General features: G+C 37.1%; 1 protein-coding gene across 1 annotated transcript in view; it reads right to left on the bottom strand.

Moving 5' to 3' along the window:
* The window catches only part of ADAMTSL1 (ADAMTS like 1), a 371,558-nt gene that overhangs the window by 297,516 nt on the left and 51,580 nt on the right, over positions 1–22,462 (bottom strand). Inside the window, exon 4 of the mRNA XM_036739597.1 lies at positions 3,164–3,400. Coding sequence (XP_036595492.1) covers positions 3,164–3,400 — 237 coding nt within the window. The remainder of the gene's footprint in view (positions 1–3,163; positions 3,401–22,462) is intronic.

Here is a 22,462-nt window from a genome sequence, read left to right as displayed (position 1 = left end):
TTGGGTCTGTCTATTAGTGATGTCATTAAGCAAAGCTCTTAACCTCTCTGAGACTGTCAAGTTATACTATCTACTTCCTTTCCCAATTAAGTTTCTAATGCATCCTACTATTGCTTTTTACATAAATATTAGAATAAATGGTTATTTGATCACTAGTTCTACAAAAATTTGTTGGGGATTTTTAACAAAGATGTATGTTCATGACTTTGTACTAAATAAAATTTTAAAATAAAAAAATAGAATCTAGTTTAGTAAATCACATTACTTTTAAGGATAAAACTGTTACGCTAATTATTAAAGGATATGTAAATATTTGGAAGATGTTCAAATAATCCTTTGGGAGCTCATAAGGCATTTTCACTTAATATCAGTATATTCTCTATGCAATAAAAATAATAACATAATACAATAAATTTAATGTAAAGGAGATGGGGAGTGTTTTGGTTTATCAAAATCATGATGAAATTAATGCCTATTTAAGTACACTATTTCCTCAGTTTCTCTGGAGATGATCATGCCCATTACATATAAATAATACATTTTAAAAATCCCATTGAAATATATTTAGATGTGTTAGAGTCAACTTAATTATAGAAAATGTCATCTTAACACTTTTCAAGTTTCTTTTGCCAGTACTATTTTCAACCACAAATATTCCAAACCTTCAGTGGAACTGTGAGCTCACCAATGTGGATATGACATTTAACAAGGCAGATTGCAACCCAGTAATGACTGCCTATTTTGAATGATTCTTATCCATGTCCTCCCAAAAAATTGCCACAGAAAGCCCACCTAACATGCTAAGGATCTTTTTCACATTCTCCTAACATAGCAAATCTAACCTCTATTTTTCAGTTTTGTTTTGTGACTGGCCCATATTCTTTTTTAGTTATTTTTTGGGAATATTCCAAAACCTTAGAAAACTGAAGTTTGTATTCCTAAAGCTGTCATTCCTGTTTCAGAATCTTCCTATTCATTTTAAAACAAACTAATGAGAAACTATAAAGTGGTTTAGTGTGTTAAATATATTAAATTTATCTTTTATACTGCTGTCACATGGCAGCAAATATTCAATATATTTACATTATACATAATTCTTGATGGAATATCTAAATCTTCATTTCTGTATAGGGTACAACCAACTACATATTACACAGAAGTTACTATTAAATAACTGTAGGATAGAGAAGGCACCTTTCACAGCTATGGATTGTAGAGGAATTCTTATACAAGGGATAGAAGTGATTGTACAAGATAAAATGGACAATTCTAATCAGGTAAATTAAAAAAGATGCATTTGCAAAAATTAGATCAATGCAGAAAGACTTAGAAGAGAAGCTGCCATGTAGGAAAACATCTTTGCATCAAATATAAAAGTTCATAAAATGCAAAATTTTTAATGAATTGACACAAACAGATAAGACTAAGATGTGCTGCCCAATAGATAAATGATCAAAAGCTCTAAATAGTTTTTAAAAGAAGGGGAAAAGCATATAAATGTTCTAAATTACTACTAATAAGAAAAATACAATCAATATAACTCAAATTTCATCAAATTGGAAAAGATGATAAAAGAAAGAAATAATAGGAAATCTTGGAGGGGCTGAGAGAAGGTAGGCATAATAATACACTGTTAGGAAAGATGTGCATTGGTCTAACCATTCTTAAAAATATTTTGTAGGGGCAGCTAGGTGGCGCAGTGAGTAGAGCACCAGCCCTGGAGTCAGGAGGACCTGAGTTCAAATCCAGTCTCAGACACTTGACACATGTACTAGCTGTGTGACCTTGGGCAAGTCATTTAACCCCAATTGCCCTGCCAAAAAGCAAAAAAAAAAAAATTTGTAAGTGAATGTGAAATGCATTTTACTGTTGCCTTTGGGGTTTTTTAAAATTCATTCATCCTCCCTAATATTCAATCTGCCCTTTTGTAACAAAGAAAAATAGCTAATGAAAATGAGCCAACAGCATAAATGAGGTCTCATCTGCTTCTCTAGCAAGAGGAGAGCAATGTATTTCTTCATCTGTTCTCTGAAACCAAGGTCAGATATGGCACTGAATCTGACTTTGCCTGTCTTTTGATATAATTTTCTTTCATATTAGAGCTGATTATACTGATTATACCTTTTAACTCATTACTGGATACACACACACACACACGCACACACACACACACGCACAGCCTGTTGTCATCAAAAACAGAGTGAAAAGTGCCAAGTATATGAAAATATTTATAGTTGCACCTTTTGTGGTAAGCAACAAACAGGAAACAAAATGGGTGCCAATGGACTGTGGACTGCCTGAATAAATTGAATATTGTGCTCTTTGGATGAAATATTGCACTATAATTATTGAACTGTAACAAAACAACAAATAAAAGTATTTCAGAGAAACAGGGGAAAATATATGTATTGGTGGAGAATGAAAACAACAGTACCAGGAAAATATGAGGCAGTGTGGTTCTGTGGAAGGAGCACTATATTTGGAGTCAGAAGACTGGACCCAAATCCTGGACCTACCTCTGTACTGGATCTAGTACAGTACTAGGCAAATCACCTAATTTCTCTGGGTCTGAGTTTGCTCACCTATAAAATAAAGGGGTTGGGCTAGCTGACCTCTCAGGTCACTTCTAGCTCTAATATGAAAGAAAATCACATCAAAAGACAGGCAAAGTCAGATACAGTGCCATATCTGATCTTGGTTTCAGAGAACAGATGAAGAAATACATTGCTCTCCTCTTGCTAGAGAAGCAGATGATACCTCATTTATGCTGTTGGCTCATTTTCATTAGCTATTTTTCTTTGTTACAAAAGGGCAGATTAAATATTGGGGAGGATAAATGAATTTAAAAAACCCCAAAGGCAACAGTAAAATGAACAAATAAGAAGCTAAGAATTAAAAAAAATTACATAAAATATTCAATATTTTATTTTTTTCTCCTCAGGTAAAAATTAGAGAAAAAAATTATAGGGAGTAAAAAAGTCCTTCCCCTTACTATAACACTTTATCTTTCAATTCCTAAGCCAAAAAGTAATTGAATCCTCAAAGTGGGAAACGTTGGATAAGGGAAAGACTAGGTGAACTGGAGAGGTATATTATGAGGGTTTCTATAAACCTGTGGGGAAAAAATGTTGTAGAGATGATGAGCTAAAGACTCAGTACTTACCTGACATAAACCACTAATACACATGTCCAGTGATTCTGTGTAGCATCGTGTACCATCCAAAACTTTAGGGGCTAATTCAACAACAAGGCTGGTCCCTTTGGCCTGGCACTTCAGAGAACATGGGTTGTCGGGGTCGTTTGACACAGGCAGCCATTCGTAAAATTGGCCGTGATACTTGACATCATTGTGAGCGGAGCACTGCTGGGCCCGAAAATCTCCTGCTTCGGGAGGGCAGTCCTGAAGAGGCCAAGGAGAAGAGCAGAGGGGTTAGGAGTACATTCCAAACTCGTAAATTTGGGGTCATCCTTGTTCTTATAAAAATGTTGCAGCTGTTTGGCCTTTACAAAGCACAAATAGAACAAAACAAGGTCATTGGTCAATACAGATTGCACTTTCCCATTCTCATGAGAGACATGATATGATTATTTGGTTCTTGGAAAGGACTAGTAGGGATTTTGGAGATTAACTTTTTCTAGTATGTGTGTATATGCATACACAAGGTAAGTTCTTTTAAGGAAAAAAACATGCTATTTAAAAACATATTTAGATATATTTTTGTAGCTCCGGAGCATAACATAGAGCCTTGGCCATAGTAGGTACTCAATAAACGTTTGCTGAATGCAATTGGCCATTTGGTTTATCAACTCTGTAACAGCTGTTTCGATTTTCTGTTGTTGTCCAGTTGTTTATAGTCGTGTCTGACTTTTTGTGATCCCAGTTGGGGTTTTCTTAGCAGAGATAGTAGAGCAGTTGGCCATTTCTTTCTCCAACTCATTTTACAGATGAAGAAGCTGAGGCAAACAGGGTTAAGTGACTTGCCCAGGGTGATACAGTTAGTAAGTGTCTGAGGCCAGATTTGAACTCAGGAACATGAGTCTTCCTGACTCTATGCCCTGCAATTTATCTACCGCCTAGCTAGCTTTATATCAACCTCAAAATACATACCCCCCCACACTGGGATTAGAAAACTCCTCAGACCTCTTCTAGTTAAATTCATACATATAATAGAAATCCCCTTCGCAAACATCTTTGACAAATGCAAGCCTTCATTAGTAAGGGGGCACTAGCTACTTCCCAGGGCAGCTCATTGGGGGCAGCTCTGATGGTCAGGAGTCTTTTCCTTACATCATGCTGAAATCTGTTTGCCTAGAGTCACCAACACTTAACTGCTGAACCCATTGGATTCAGGCCACCAACCAATCAGTCAAAGAATATTTGTGCTGGTGAGAATAAATCCCAATTATGAGAATTTTATATTTTTTTCTATACCATTTAGTTGGAGTTTTGAGCCACTGGGAAAATCTGGATAGCTAGGAGTCAGGAAGATCTGAGTTCAAATCTGGCCTCAGATACTCACTAGCTGACAAATCTTATCCAAGAAATAGAATCCCTGAAAATATAATAGACCAAGGAAAACTCAATGAATCCATGAGATAGCAAGATATTTTAGAACAAAACCAAAAAATTGAAAAAAAAACTAACTTGGAAAACAGATAAAGGATAATGTATTTATTTAAGAATAACACCTGGAAAACTATAATTTAAAAAAGCTTAGATATCATATTTAAGAAATAAATGAAAACTGGGCAAATTTATTAGAATCAAAGGGCAAAGGAAAGATAGAAAGTAGACACCAATCACTTCCTAAAAGGGCCCACAAAGGAAAAGTCCCAAGAAAGTCACAGTTAAAATCTGATGATTCTACATCAAAGAAAACATACTGCAAGCATATGCAGAAGCAGTTCAAGTACCAAAGAAGTACAATCAAGATCATACAACATCATAATTTGAAGCTCCTACTAAAAACAAGACAAGATCTAGGAACATATTTTTTTAACAAAAGTCTTAAAACCAAGAATAATACACTATAAATCAGGATATAATTCTGGAAGGGGTGGGCATTCGGAGAGGAATGAACTTTTAATGTAATAGAGGACTTCTAAGCTTTCCTGATGAAAACATCAGAGTTCAGCACAACTAGAATACAAGAGTCCAGAGAAACTCAGAAAGATGTTTATTTGAGCAACTGGAAGGAGTATGATGAGGTAGTGCTAATATTCTAATAGAGGGAGAAAAAAGTTTCTCTTTATAACCTTAATGTCCTCAAATGGTATTGAGGAAGTTAAATAAAAACAGAAGAACTTGTGGTGGATTGGTTCAATATGCCAATGTAGAAAAGAGTAAATAAGGAGTTATAACTTGTCATTTCTCATAATTGGGTTATGTGTGAAGAGTAGAGAAACATGGAGTAAGGGGTAAGGGAATAAAAACATGGATGAACCTCACTCTTACCTGAAATGGGTAAAGGTTAAACAACACACACACACACACACACACACACACACACACACACACACACACACAAAATAGTTGGTTGTAGAAATACATCAAACTCAATATGGAAATAAGTAGGGATAGGTTGAGGAAGGATAATAATGAGGAAGGAATAGTTTCCATGGAAAACAAAGTTCCTGATGATGAAGGGGAAAATCAGAGGAAGGGAAAAAAGAAAAGACTAAATTCTAAGTGGGTGCCTTAGACTATCTCTTGCATAATTGAGGAGGGGCCTAATATGGTGGTATATGAAGGAAATTATTCCACCATAAGAAATGACAGAACATACTGCTTCAAAGAATCCTGGATAGTATGAACCAATAGAGGGAAGTAAGCAGAATCATAACAATGTGTATTAGAATAGAAACATTGTACAGAGACCTGTGAATTCTGAACAGTGAATTGACCAAGCGTGTCTCCAAACGATCTATGATGAAGCACATTACCAACCTCCTGATAGAGGAGTGATGGATCCAAGGTGCAGAGATATAAATTTTTTGGCATGGGCACAACGTGGATTTATTTTGACTATGCATATTTGTTATAAGGACTTCCTTACCTCCTTCCTTCCTCCCTCCCTCCCTTCCTCCCTTCCTTCCTTCCCATTTTCCTTAACTCCTACTAATTTTCCCTCCCTCTCTTCCTCCCTCCATCTTTTTCTTCCTTCTTTCCTTCCTTCCTCTTGGGTTTTGATTTGGTCTGGCTTAGCGATATGGATGCACCCCATCCCCAACCAGAGAAAAGGGTCATTGTAACATTTTAAAAATGCACATTAGACAACAGAAGAAATTCCGAAGGAAGCACAGAGAAACAGGACAGCTTTGAAAGTAGCATGCAGAATCTAATATATGTTTTTTAAACATGTAAGCAGTACGGACGAAGGCTCATTTTTCATATAAAATCTTTTTTTATACAAAATGCTTCACACAAATAGAGACAGATCTAAACAACTGGAGATACATTAATTGCTCATGGGTAGGCCAAGCAAATATAATAAAAATTACACTACTAGTTAAAGTAATTTACTTATTTAGTGCCATACCAATCAAAATACCAAAGAGTAACTTTATAGAGTTAGGAAAAAAATGACAAAATTCATCTGGAGGAACAAAAGGTCAAAAATAGCAAGAGAATCAATGGAAAAAAAGTAAAGGAAGGCATCCTAGCAGTACCAGATCTCAAACTATACAAAAAAGCAGTAATCACAGAACTAGTCTGGTACTGGATGAAAAAATAGGCTGGTTAGTCAATGGAATAGATTAGGTAGATAATATATCGACATAAATGACCACAGCAACCTACTGTTTGATAAACCCAAAGATCCCAGCTGTTAGACCAAGAACTCACCATCTGACAAAAACTGTTGGGAAAACTGGAAAACAGTTTGGCAACAAGTAGGTACCGATCAACATATCACACTGCATATCAAAATAAGCTTGGAACGGGTACGTGATTTAGACATAAAGGGCGATATTATAACCAAATTAAAACATGGAAAAGGCAAGCACTTGTGATCAAAAAGAGAAAGAGATAAAATGGATAATTTTTATTACACTAAATTAAAAAGGTTTTGTACAAAGAAAGCCAATGCAGCTAAAATTAAAAGGAAAGAAACTGGGGGGAGCGGAAATTACATCAAATTTCTTTGATAAAGGTCTCATTTCTAAAATATATAAGGACTTGAGCCAAATATATAAAATAAAAGCTATTCTGCAACTGATATGATTCCCCAAAGGATATGAACAGGCTGTTTCCAGAAGAAGAAATCAAAGCTAAAAGTAGTTCATATAAAAATGCCCTAAGTTACTAATAATTAGATAAATACAAACTAAAACAATTCTTAGATACAAATCTCAAAACTATCACATTGGATAAGGTGACAGAGAAGGAAAATGACAAATTCTGGAGGGGATATGGAAAAATAGGGACACTAATGCATTGTTAGTGAAGCTATGAACTGGTCCAACCATTGTGGAAAAGAGTTTGGAACTATGCCCAAAAGGCTACAAAACTGCATATACCCTTTAACCAGCAATACTGCTATTAAGTCTATACCCTAAAGAGATAAAAGAAAAAGGATCTATAAATACAAAAAAAATTGTAGCAACTCTTTTTGTGGTGGCAAAGAATTGGAAATTGTGTGGATGTCTATCAATTGGGGAAATGGCTCAATGAATTGTGGTATATGATTGTAATGGAATACTATTGTGTTGTAAGAAATGACAAAGAGGATAGTTTCAGAAAAACATTGGAAGATTTATATGAACTGATACAGAGTGAAGTTAGCAGAACTAGAAGATCATTGTACACTGTACTAGCAGAATTGTAAAGATAATCAATTGTGAAAGATTTAGCTACTCTAATTAAGTCAATGATTCATGACAGCTCCAAAGGACTCAGGGTAAAAAATGCTATCCACCTCCAGAGAAGAACTAATGGACTCTGAGTGCAGGATGAAGCATATTTTTGTTTCTGTATTTTTCTGGCCTTTTTAAAAAAAGCAACATGGCTAATATGGAAAAGGTTTGCATTGTTTCATATGTATAATTGGTGTCATATTTCTTGCTTTCTCAATGGGTAAAGGAGGAGGGTGGAGGGAGGGAGAAAATTTGGAACTGAGAATAAGAAATTTTTAAAAAATTAAATGGAATCCTATTTTTATGTTCTACTTTGTATATGAAAATGTCCTTTTTTGTTGTTCTTAGTTCAGAAAAAAATTTTTTTAAAGGGAAGTGACTAAGTGGGTGTTAGAGGTCCTGTACTTGGGCAATCAGAGAAGAAAGATTGGGAAAAGATATGATGTCTTACTTTAGCCTTCCTTTGCAGCACTGTTTGGAGCAGACAAGGATGTGCCTGACACATGGGTGACATTCAGAGAAATCTGAAATTTGCTCACTGCATTTAACTGACAAAAGGTTAGGAAATCATAGAAATCACAGGATCATAAATTTAGGAGCTATGAGTTTAGGGGGTGGTGCTGGGAGGGAAAAGGAGAGGAGCATCTCAACAGCAAAGAAATTCTGATGACTAATGTTGAAGCATGCTTCTTTCTACTAAGCAGAGAGTTAGTGTACTACTGAGTATACTATTGAGCCATAAATTATTAGACAAAACCAATGTATTTTTTGCTTTGTTTAGCTATCTCCTTCTTTATTCCATGGCAAGCTTCTATTAGGAGAGTGGGTAAAAGGAGCCACTGTAAAGAGACAGTGATGTCAAAGATGGGGGAAAAGCAAGGGGGAAAAAGAATGGTTGCCAAAAAAAGAAAAAAAAATAGGTTGGACTAGGTGACCTTTGAAGTTATACTTTGCTCTAAATCTATGATCATATAGAAATGGTCATTCTGAGAGCTGTAGTATATGGGATTTCCTTTTTCCTGAAATTTACTTTGTATTTGAATAACAACTCCTAGAATATTAATCCTGCTTATTTTAAAGAAACTTCATGCCTTTTCTAATATTTTACTTAATATTTTATCCTCTATCAAGTAGCTGATGTCCTTTTTAGGCAAGAAAAGCTTATAATTTCAAAGATCTTTTGCTTTTGCCATTTATATGTGCTTTCCACTAAAACTTAAATTATCTTCCAGTGCCTCAATGAGGCATAAATTTAAAACTGATGGCTATGCCAGTGAAGTACAAGCTATGACAGAACCTATCAAGCCAGAAAGTCTTCAAATATAGGTTTTGCAATGGAATCTTTGTTTGCCTGTCTGTCACCTGAAGATCAGGCCAGCTAAGTTCAGAGAGACTCATCACCACATGATGAATTTTTTCAGGCATAGCAAATAATTAAATTCATCTATTATGGCAAAGAGGGGTTTTGATGTGGGCCAACTGAAGAACTGATGCCAATGAAGTCATGGATGCCTGAAGTATTACATCTGCACCCAGAGTACTGAAGCACAGGTACTAAAGAGAAAGAATACCATGTGAAGATTATTCACGGTTGGGAAACAAATTGAGTGGTGAGGCTTGAATGATTTTGCATATGGCTTTGAAATGTTCAAGTGAAATATTTGGAATACTTGTTTCTTGCATGATCCCTAATACAGGACAGTGGTTTTTATAATTATGATATTGCTAATAATGATATAGAGATCAATGTCTGGCATTTACAAGCCACTTTTCATCCTACAGTTTCACAAGGTATTTTATTACTTATCCATACAACAGTGATGGTGAGGTCATGTCTAAATACATGAGGTAGAGAATTCATGCAATTATTTGGATCAAGCACACTCCAAAACCCTCAATACTTTTGCCTCAATTATCTGGAAATGGCAATGAACCAATTAAAAGGTGATGCAAGCAGTTTATTTTGCTTTTCATCCAAGAAGTAAGGATAAAAAACTAAGAGACCGCATAGTATACAGTAGAGATCATTTTCTGAAAATTCTTCTGCCTATGAGAGCAGAGTCAGGTTTAATCACTGGACTCATAATGCAACTCAGAGTGCCAAATCAGATCCTTCTGTTTGCTTCAGCCACCCTGCTTTGTAGCTTTATTAAAATACACACACACACACACACACACATGCGTAGGCATGTGTGTGTATGTAGGCAGAAATCCTTCCCCTCTCTCAACAGCATCCCTAGAGTTGAAACCCTTATCTACTTAAGTAAACTTAAACTTCCACAGAATTTGTTGACTCCTTTGAATCTGAAAACAAATTAAATAAATATGGCTCAAATGTAACAACTTCACAGGATACTAAAGATGACAGAGTTGAAATGTTAATACATTTAGACTTTCACTTTTGTGGCAAAAGCAGTAAAACAGGCTGAAAGTCTAAGAGAGGATTGGAATGCAAAGAGATGTACATTTGCACCTCACATGTGGTTTTGGAGAATGCCTTGTTGCATGTTTTATGAACTTTGAGGGTCATGGTGCCTGAGAAGACCTTTTCTCCTTTGCAATACCACTGTCTTTCCTTCTGTCCATGTTTTTGCAAGGGTGGGAAAATATGTTTTGCTAAGTTGAGAACACACTTAAAACCTGGAGTTCAGAGTTTAAAACTGAACTCGAACCTTTGTAATGTTTGAGTTTATTTGTACTTGGCAAAATGCAACTTCCTGTTTTAAGAAAAAAAGACTTAAGAAGGCTTGTAAAACAGGTTCAGAAAGCTTCTTGGACATCAAATAGCTCTTACAAAATAACATTTTGATGATTTAAGTGTAAATGAATCAGAAACATATGAATCAAATTTCCCTTGAAATACACATGTTTAAAAATTAAGGGAAGAAGGACTTGGCAAAAGGAGCTTTTGTTGGACCCAAAACATCTGAAACATAGTTCAAGACACTTGATGAACCCAAAATCCAAAATGCAGCTGGGTTAATTCACCCAGCTGCAAACTGGAAACTCAAGCAAAGAATGGTAGTTCCATCCATACATCCTGTTCCTCTTTTAAGAAGAAAGAGCGAAGAAAGAAGGAAATAAAAAGCAAGGAAGGAAGAAGGGAAGGGAAGAGGGAGGAGGAGAGAAAGAGAACTTAGAGAATGTTACACTTGTCTCACAAGCAGCTTTGGAAAAGCTTTGGCATATAGCTTCCTAGGCACTGTTTTTTACATCTCAGTTTGCAATATATGTGTCTCCTAGATATTTGCTCTGGCCATGAGACGTTGTTTTCCAATAAAGAATACGGGATATGGAATCATATGGAACAAACAGAAGATAAATGCCAGGTATGCTGAGAGCATATAGTAAATAATATGGATAAATAATGGTCATTTCAATATAGTTAGTGAAGGTTGTTGTAAAGAGCAAGTTGATTCCCACAAGACAGGATAGTGGGGACTTAAAATGATTAATTCTACTCATCCTTTGGAAAAGATCACCTCAGGATGCAGTGGGTTCCCCCTCAATGAAGGTCTTTAGTTAAAGGCTGCATATCTAGGCTACTGGTCTGTGTAGATATTAGGCAGGATTCTTGGTCAGCTGTGGGAGGGATCTGATGACCTCTGAGCTCCCTTCCAACTAAAATTCTGTGGTTTGTTTCTATTCTGAACTCATTTTACTGCCCTTGTGCAGAATAAAATATTCAGGCACTTACATAAAAAGCCTTTTCCTCCTTTCCTAATGATCCTTTTCTCTTTTCCCCCAGAGAAAAAATATATAATTTGGCAGGATGATACATAGTATATCAGAGGCTGGAAAGAAGATTCCCCAAGCCCTGTCCTTTTAAGTTTTCTAGATATGCTCTTGAGTGAGAAAGCTAGGAGTGGACATAGAGCAGTGGACAACCATCAAAGAATCATCTGAACACAAAACAGGATCTGTGAGATGCCTGTGGGACAATCAATCTTAGTCTAAACTGTGGATCATACTATCAGGAAAGGACTTCCTTTTTCTTCATGAAAATTTATTTAAAAGAATAATTAGTCCCTATAAGTGGCCCAGTTCGACCATTCCAGTAACAGCACTCCTTTCTATATAATTTTAAAGTACCTAACCCCCATGTTAAAGCTTCCTTCTTAAAAAACACAAAAAGAAAACCTGACCTTTTATTTGCCCTCACTATAATTCATAAAATCCATGGAGTCCTGCCATATATGAATCCAATTCAAAACAATTTCTGGTTAATCAACTAGCCAGTGGAAAAGATAAGATGAATCCCAGATGTCCCCTGATGATGATAGGTATATCAGATTACAGTATGGGACAAAACAAGGTCAGGCTTTTCAAAGTTTACTTAATGGGCAAAATATAAAAGATTATATTCAAGGCAGCTAAGGTAGAAGCATTCAGCAAACCTTTAAAATGGGTTTGAAAAAAATATGGTATATAATAACAAGGCCAAAAGGAGTTTTCTTTTTTCTTATTTTTTACCTTCTTAAAATGGAAATTTCCTCCCATAAGGTTACACTCTCTTCCACCTCTGACTCAAGTATTTAACAGCTGACCTATTCTGTTGACTTGGCTGTTTTATAAAACCTTTTTGATGAGTGCCAGAGTATAAATGCCATATTTCCATTCTGTGGTTCTACTTAGAGTCAGTTAACACCTGATAACATCAAGAAAATACTGGAAAAGGAGGCTAAATGAAAAAATGGCATCTCTAGGAATTTAAAATGTATTCATCCATTTTTTTCAGCTCCTCCCCTCTTCATTCTCTTAATTATAAGCTAGCAGTTTTTACCACTAAATTTGAAGGATCATAGATTGAACCTTGGAGGCCAACAAGACTGACCTGTTAATATTATAGATAAGGACTTGCCCAGGATCTGAGAAGATTGAACCTCCTGATATTCTCCTGATAAGTCCAATGACTTATCTGTTATACCATGGCACCTCTCCACATTATTCTTCGTAGAATCATAGGGAACTACCTAGCAAAGCATCTATCCCATCCTCCCTTCCTCCCTTCCCTGCCATTAACCTGTACAACTAACTCCCTTGCGGCAGAAGTATGCATACTGAGAATAAGCATATTTTTTCCTGAGAAGCTCCAAGTTTTAGCATTAAAATATCCTTTCTGTAGACAGGTGAGCTAAAGTACAGCGCTAATACCTTGATGAGGGGTGAAGATGATGCTGTGTTCTCAAAGGCTGTGCCAATGGAGTTCAAGCTCGGTCAAGTCCTACTGGTGTAGAAAGGCCATGAGTGTGGTCCTGAGGTTAAACTGTAACTATCATTCAGCTATTGAGTTTGAGAAGTTCATCACCCAGTTGGCCACAAGAGAATGAATTCTGTTGGGAAGGGCGAAGGAATAAGCATATTTATAGTTCCTAATATGTGTGCAGCACAGACCTAAGCCTTCAGCAACTCTCCAAAGCCACCTATGAGGTTTGCAATCAACATTAGTGCAGTGAGTACTCACAGTAATGATCGTCCAAGTACTGATGTATAAATACAGGCAGGTGTTGTATTATTAATTCTCAATTTACAGATGACAAAAACAACACTCATAAAGGTTGACATGAATGATTTACCATTGGTCACAATGAGGGAATGGCAGAATAGTATCCTGCGAGGTGTCTAATTCTTAGGTTAACAGGCTAGAAAACAAGTAAGATGATCCTATTATATATCATATATATATAGATATATATCATATGTCTCATTTTATGTTTCATGGGGGCATGTTTAAGAATGAATCACAAATGCTATTTATTCTTCATTATATCATGACCTGGTAGCAACTGAATTTTCCCCCAATTTTTTGGCACTATAATATTACATAATTCTTACATGAAAGGATGAAAAATGAAGTAAGTAGAGCTACGAAAACAATATGCACAATGACTTACAACAGTATAAATCAGGGGTGTTTAACATGTAAAACTCCTGAGTGTAGCTTGAACCTGATTAAAACGTAATTGTGAAAAATTTAACAAAATGGATAAAAATAGAACATAGATGATGTTAATATGTGGTTTTCCAAGTCAATATACAGCTCCTCAGGGATCTTTATGTATGGTTTAGTGGCTGCGATTTCTATTTGAGTTTGACACCACTGATGTAGAGTAACAACCACAAAACATTAAAAAATTAATTCTGAGAAGTTATAAATAACACTCTTGGCCTCAAAGAAGAGGTAGGAGAAGATATTGTCCACTCACTTCTCCCATCTTTTGGAGGGGGGTGGGGCGGGGAGAGGGTCCATGAGTACATAATATCAGATTTTTTTCAACATATTGATTGGTATTGATCTATCTTGTCTCCTTTACCTCTTTATCCTGTTTTTGTAAAAAAAAAATCTTTGTTATAAGTGATGGCTTTCTGGGAAGGGTAAGAGAAGATTTAAGGGGAAATTCAGGTGATGTTAAAAACAAAGATATCAATGAAAATCTATTAAAAACAAAAAGACATTATATTTCTATCTGGAAAAAATACAAACAACTCAGCCAAATGCTTTATGTTTCATAGGTTAATGGGACTTGGAGCTAGAAGGGACCTCAGAAACAATTTAATATAAAACCTTCATTTTACAGGCGAGGAAACTTAAGTCCACAGAAGGAGGGCAACATGCCCAAGTTCACACAGGTGGTAAGTAACACAGCTGAGATTCCAGTACAGGTCCCCAAGTCCCCCGGAGGTGTAGATCCTCTGCCTCTAGATTTAGTGATCATTCCACATCATCACCATTTCATATAAGAAAGTTGAGCAGTGATTTGTGCCTATTCTATGTAAAAAGTTGATTGAAATTTCCCACTCCATAAACACACACATGGGTGTATACATACATACATATATACATACACACACATATAAATTTATGTCATATAAATTTAGCAGAGCAGCATTTAAGAAACAGAAAATCTCTGTTTAAATTATTCACAATTTTAAAAGTAGCTTTTAGTGTTCAAATTAGACAAATGTTCAGGGCTAATGTCAAGATACCAAGCTTCACTCCAAAAACTTCTGGTCTACAATATCCAGTAAATAATGTTTGCAATACTAAGAAACATCAACATCATCTTCTAAACTATGGATTTAAGAGCCTATTTGTGCATGGCTGTGGTAGCTGTTGTGCAGTGAAAGTACGCAGACATGGTCCCTGCCCTGTCTAGACAGGCTATATGGAGACAATCTTATTATACTGTAAGAGCCATTATAGTATAAGTCTCCAACAGATTACCATGAGTACAAGAAAGAAAAGACATTGACCCTGAGTAGTTATGTCACATTTAGATAAAGCTCACTCAATTAAATTCAATTTAATATATTAAGTACTCAATATGTCTAAGGTACTATGCTAGAGGGTGAGAAGAGGTATGAAGACAAAAACAAGGCAATTCCTAACATCAAATCACATACGTTCTACCTGGGGATCCAGTATGAGCACACATAGATAAATCTGAGGTAGTTTGAAGAAGAGAACACTAATGACTGGGAATCATGGCAAACTTCACAGGGGGAGGTGATGCAAGGAGCTGAAGCTAGACAGAAGATAAGAATTCTGTAAGTTGGTGATGAGGAAGGAGTGAATTCCAGGAATGGAGAGGGTTTGTAGGACTACTCAGAGGCAGGAGATGGAATATGGAGTTCAAGAGAACAGAATAGTCCAGTCTGGCTGGATTGTAGAGCCTGTCCATGAAGAGAGTAATAAGAAATACTTCCATAAAGGTGTGTTGGAATTCAGCCTGGATTTTCCCCTTCCTTTGTGAAAAACAAAGCAGTTTTTCCCTGGATACCATGATTAAATGACTCTGGATCCTGAGGCAGCATGGGGCAGTGGAAATTGTACTGTATTTAGATACTCGGCTTTGTTATTTGCTACCTATGCGACCCTGAGTGAATAATATATCTACTCTGTAGACTCCAATTTCTCCTCCCCAGTGGCAATAGGACTAAATGATCTCAAAACTCTGAGCTATAAATCTTATAATCTTACTCAGATCTTATAAAATGATTTTTATTTTTGTTTTTCCTTCTTTCCTTCCTTCCATCCATTCTTCTTTCCTTCCTTCCTTCCTCTCTGTCTCTTTCTGTCTCTCTCTGTGTTTCTGTCTCTCTTGCCTTTGGAATAAAATATATCCTAGGATAAAACCAGTGAGTAGATCTCTGCTTTGGGGCCTGGATGTGTATTCAATTAATACTCATTAAATGGCTTCCCCTTCCCCACCTCCACATGTCTCATTGATTTGCTTAGATTTTGAGTGGGTCTTTCTGTCTACTGAGGAAAATACCCAGTACGGCCATATTAAAAATAGCCTAAGTATTTCATTGTGCTCATTAGGAACCGTATATTAGAGATTGAAAATATATGACACCATAAATGATCAACCCTACCCTAGTATAGTCTGCCACATTACCTGCAGCCTTGCCTGGTTTCTGAATGTCTCCAGCCACAAGCTTCTACTAAGGTACTCTGAGAACTGGTCTAAATAAGATTATTTAAAACAGTCTGCTTTAAAAGTTTATGTTTTCCTCTGGGCAATATTAATTTAATTGCTCCATTTTCCCCCTCAGAGCAAAATATACTTTTCAACATTGATGCTTCGTAGATATTTGCAGGGTTGTTGCTTTTAACTGTCCTCTCCCACCCCCATGTTGTTAATTTCACCCAATCTTTCTTCATATATTTGCTACTTTAAGTTCTTAATTTTTTTCTATTCCTATGCTTTAAATTATTTTCCATTTTTATACATATCTTTTCTTAAATCAGCTCTTAGAGGTTTCTCGATATCTGGAATTTCAAAGTTGAAACATGACAGCTATTTTAGGTAATCCCTCCAAATGTAACATAAAGGAGTTATATCTGTGTGTTTTGCTTTTTAAAAATACTAGTGGATTTTTATTTGAAATGGTAATCTGCAATCGTCTCAGTAACATTGCATGCTATTTTATAATCATATACTTATAAAGCTTATTGTTTTCTTAATGCACTTGCCAAAATATTTGGGGGAGAGAGTCAAGTTACGGGAAGGGCTAGTATATGGGAGACATTTTGGCAAATAAATACTTGCTAAACAGTTACTACTGCTTAGCTCTGATGTAGAATGAGTTTCTAAGAAGTCTCTGTTTACAAATGGGGAAATGGAATAAACTTGATGGATTGCAAGGAAGAGTAAGTATGGAGACTCCAGTTGTCTCTTGAAACATGTGGTGCTTTTGTCAGTCACTCAAAATGAAAATTGGAATGGACATTGTCTGGAGCAATTCAAAGATAAACATAATGTTAGACAAGTTGAAGAAGGCCCCAATGAGTCTCTCTTTACCTCCCACCCTCCCTGATCTAAGACAAACTCAACGTTAGCCTGCAATCTTGATCTGGGATTTTTCTTACTGAATTCTCATAATGTGCACTTTGGACTGTATCTCCTCATTGTTTTCTCTAAGTGACAGCAGTGAGTAGCTGTGCACGAACAAAACTATCTCCAAGTATACCTTTCATCTGGGAAACTTTGCCCAGGGTTTTGTCCAGCAATGCAGAGATAGATGGCCGATTGCACTGGAGGACGGGGAGAAGAGGAGTGATCTTGTGGGAGTGGTGGGGGCTGGAGGTGGGGAGGCAGAGTAAGACATGAAGGTTGAGGAGAAGAGGGAGCAATGTCTGCTCAGCTACACAGAGCACTCTCCCCTCCCAGACTCAGGGAGCTAGATCTTTTACTGAGTTAGAGGCTTATGTCCTGACTACCCTACTACTGAAGTGAAAAGTTAGTTTCACAGAAGAGGGTCAGTTGTAGCACATATACACCAGACTACTAAATTCGTCTCCCTACTCACCCCAAATTTCCAATAGGATGTACCCAAGGTGCTCCTACAGCTTCCTAAGACCCATATGAGGATCTCTACCTTTTTTCTTGTCTTGGGAAGGAGGCAGCTTTGGCCCTAGAAAAGACTGTGAAATCAGAGGCATTTCCCCCCTATTTCTCCTTCTCTTTCTTTACCCCTCCATTATTCTAATCACACTTCTCTAGATAGGGAAAGGAGCATACCACCCTGCATAGCCCCAACGCATTTCTTCTGTTTTCTGTTCATGAGCTAGGACTGTCCTTGTTCTGGAAAGCTTAACAGATGGCTGGACTATTCACTACAGATTGAGCTCATGGTGGCAGGTGAGAGCAAGGTCACAGTGAACTGTTCAAGTGGAGTCAAGCACTATGTATGTGTGTGTATACATATATGTGTGTGTATACATATAAATTAAAGTTATAGTCCAGTCATTTCAGTTGTGTCTGACTCTTTGTGACCGCATTTTGAGGTGGTTTTTTTTGGGCAAAGACACTAGAGGGGTATGCCATTTCCTTCTCTGGCTTGTTTTATAGATGAGGAACTGAGGCAAACAGGGTAAAGTGACTTGCCCAGGGTTACACAGCTAGTAAGTGTCTGAGGCCAAATCTGAACTATGAAAATGAGTCCTCCTTGATTCCAAGCCCAATGCTCTAACCACTATACCACCTAGCTGCCCTGTGTGTATGTATATGTATGTGTTTATATATGTATACATACACATACATACACACATATGTATATATTCCCTCTTCATCTAGTATAGAAACCCTATCAAAAAAGGAAATGAAGTCATTTTGGAATGGCCTGTCTTAAATGAAATTTTGCTGGCTTTTTGTGGCAGAGATATCAAAATCCCATTCTCAGCCACCATATTCTTAACCAGTTCCTTTCTTCAAACTTTCTTTTCTAAAGCTCTCCATTCCAATGGACTCCAGTGATGAAAATATCACCTGTACTCCTAATCTAGAAACCAAAAATAATTTATGAAGCATCTACACTCTGCCAGACACTGTGCTAGGCTCTGGGCTTGCTTATGAAGACAAAAATGAAACACTCCCTGTACTCAACGAGCTTAAATTTTATTTGGGGGGTGTGGCACGCAGGGAGGCACCATGTGTATATAAGGTATCTTCAGCTTCTTGCCCAGGACTCATAATCTTTACCCATGCTTTCTAAATTCCTACTTTCTGCATCATTTGTATCCACGTGAATTGTCAGAAGGGAGTATTAAAATTCTGATAAGTCCTGGATACATCAGTCAACTTTTCAACTCTTGTTAGCAGGTTGACAAATAGCTGCCTCAGTATCCCTTAGCAGAGATCACAGGACAAAAGGATCCAAGATTTAGAGTGGATAGGGCCTCAGAGACCACCAACTCCAAACATAATTATTTTACAGATTAAGAACTTGAGACTGAAAGAGGTTAAGTCACTTGTCCAGGGTCACACAGCTAGTAGGTGTCTGAGTCACCAGGCACCACCATTTAGCTTTTCTTCCTCTGATCTATGGTGGGTTCTCTTTTATCTGATTGGACGATAAGCAGCTGTCTATTCCTCAGAGGGTCAGATAGCTCCTCCCTGAGAAAGCATCATTACCATTACATGTTCCTATTCTTTGCAAAACCCTGCAACAGCTCCTCTCATTTTCTGCTGAGTAACATTCAAGCCCCTTAGCCTAGTTTTCCAGGCTCTCCCTCAAATGGCTGCATCCCACCTTACTAGTCTCATTTCACACTGTTTTCTACGCTTCAGTCACTTACTTCTGGACACTCTACCAGTTCTATTCCTTTGTTCATACTGTTCCATATACCTGAAATAGCTTTCCTTTCCCCCCACCTCCACTCTCAACCTTTTGAGATTCTATGTAACCTTCAAACTTCAGCTCACATGCCACTTTCCATATGAAGTCTTAAATGATTCCCCCAAATAAAAATGATTCTTCCTTTCACAGACCCAGACAAGAACACAGTACTTCTCTTAGGCACTTTAATTATTGTGTAGTATTATATATTTGTAGTTGTGTCATATCTCCCTTTCTAGGCTGAGCTCCATAATGGAAGAGAACACATCTGAACTATCTCTGTACTTAGCCCAGTAACCAACACAGTGCTCATCCCATTTAGGGTGCTCAATATATAGTCATCTCTAGAATCAAATGTAAAATTCTCTCTCTGGTCTTCAAAGCCCTTCATAACCTGCCCTCCTTCCCCTACATTCCCCAACATACTCTGCAGTTCAGGACTCTGCCCTCCTTGCTGGTCCTGGAATGAGAAATTCCATGTCCCAATTTTAGGCATTTTCACTGGCTGTCCCCCATGCCTGGAAGGCTCCTCTTCCTCATCTCTACCTCTTGGCTTCTGTGTGTTCCTTCAAGTCTCAGCTAAAATCTCACCTTCTACAGGAAGCCTTTCCTAATGTCTCTTAATTTCAGTGTCTTCCTTCTGCTTATAACTTTAAATTTATACACGTGGGGCTATCTCCAGTCATCCTGATCTATATGTTGATACTGGACCCAGATGGCTATGGAGGATAAAGTGAGGCTGGTGACTTTGACCAGTCCTCCCTCACTTAAATCCAATTCACTTGCAAGTCATAGCATCACCTTCCTGATGTCATGGGTCTCTTCAAGAACGAAGGACAAAAAACAATATAATTTATACATAATAAGTAACAATTTCCAATTTGTATATAATAAATAATAATAAATCCTTATATAATGATAAATGCTACCTTTTTAATGTAGCTCATTTATACATAGGTGCTTATTTTCTCCCCCATTTGATTATGAACTTCTTGAGAGGAGGGCCTTTCTTTTAAATTTTTTTGTATTTCCAGCTCTTAGCATAGCTCCTGACAAATAATATTGCTTAATAAGTGTTTATTGACTGATTAGCTGATGAACAAATAAGTATTGAAGGGCCAAGTTTTAGCAAAGGAGCTGGAGAATAAGGCTGTCCTCTAAACGGATTCAGTATATGTTGCTTGCATAACATGGTTATCTGCTTATAACTAAAACTTTAGAGAAACCGTATGTGACCTTCATAAGCTCAACATCCTTGTGCTCTTGGCCAAGAGGGGCCCTTCCCTGGCATCACATATTTTCATGCTCCACTGGATCCATGATCTCACTGAAGAGAGTACTTGTTCCATTGGCAAGATCCCAAACCCAGTCTTCTCATCCCAGGAGAATCATGTCCCTGTCTTTTCACTAATCCTCTACAATGGATCTACCAAGCTTGTTGGCTACCTCCTTGTAGTTTTGTCATGTTTCTTGGAAGCCAGAGCAGAAATTTGGGTTTTATGTCCATCTGTTATCCCTCCTTCTTGCTCCATGGCTGGCTATGTTCTATTCCAATTACCCAAATACTAATTGATGTCTTTCTCACTATTTCTTGTACATGAATCTTGCTTGGTAATATTATGCACTCTACTCACACCTAACCTACATCTTCTTGTTTTTCTTTGGGTTGTCTTCAATCATGATTACTCAGAAATTGTGGTCTTCTGTGATTCATAGCTATATAGCATCATAAGAGAAACACTGATAAAGAGAACAAAAAAAAAACAAACCATGTTTTGATGGCAAGGAACAGCCAAGGATCATTGAATTCATTGTCCAATTCCAGAAGGAAATCCAATCTACTCTCCTCTTCCCATGCAATTCTATGTATAGTTTGCTGTCTTTCTGAAGTAGTCAGAATACACTTTTAAAAGAATCCCACTATTTTAGATTTAGGTGATCTCACTGATACAGGTGAATGAGGCAATTTCTTCTACTCACACAGATCAGCATGAGCTCTGTAACAGTCTCAGAGACTTGCCTGTGGGCAGTGAGAGACTAAGTGACTTACTCAGGGTAACTAGTCTAGGCTGCCTCTGGATTTCATAATCTGGGGAAAACTTATTTTTCATATATTTGGTTCTCTCTTAATGGGCTAACCTCTTTTAGGCAAGCAGGATCTCTATAAAGATACCCTAGGCTGCAGGGGTAGGGAAACTGCAGCCTTGAGGCCACTCTAGGTCCTTAGGTGTGGCCCTTTGACTGAATCCAAACTTCACAGAACAAATCCTCTTAATAAAAGGATTTGTTTTGTAAAACTTGGACTCAGTCAAAAGGCCCCACCCAAGGACCTAGAAGGTTACATGTGGCCTCCAGGTCTCAGGTTCCCCACCCCTCCTTAGATATTCAGGGTCTCAGTGCAAATGGCACAATGCACCCGAAAACTAGGACATCTGGAGAACTCCAACATGAACGGGGAACTGTTTTGCCATTTGGATTTTGCAAAGGAATCCTTGATACTAATGGTTAACTAGTTAGGTAAAGAAAGTCTTCCTATTCTTTGTCTTACTTGATTTGAGAACCAAAGGAGCACTGAACAAAGTTATCCCTGTCACTGCATCTATCAAATAAGCTTACATTATCTTATATTTGCATGCAAAATGCTTTGTTATTTGAGAGTCTTTAAGGCTGCAGTAGTTTTCTTCTTTGAGAGAGATAAGTGCTTTTCCACAAGCTATAGACATATTAAATTCTCCAAAACTTTCAGACATCTGTGTGACTAGGAAAAGATTGTCTCCTATAGGGAATCATCTATGAAATCCTGATTACTTCATTCTCTGTTTTTTTTTTTAATCAAGGTTTCCAATTCAGATATAAACCATTCACATACAAATTCTATAGAAATGAGAAAGTCAGCATATATAAATGGGTAGTTACTGTTCTTTTCTTAGTTGCCATTTTCTGATAATACTTATTATCTTTTCCTCTTTTAAGGAACTTTCCT

The sequence above is a fragment of the Trichosurus vulpecula genome, chromosome 9 (genome assembly GCF_011100635.1).
Source record: "Trichosurus vulpecula isolate mTriVul1 chromosome 9, mTriVul1.pri, whole genome shotgun sequence".
NCBI classification, from domain to species: domain Eukaryota; kingdom Metazoa; phylum Chordata; class Mammalia; order Diprotodontia; family Phalangeridae; genus Trichosurus; species Trichosurus vulpecula.
Note: the sequence above shows the minus strand (reverse complement) of the source record. Positions and strands in the feature narration are given on the sequence as shown.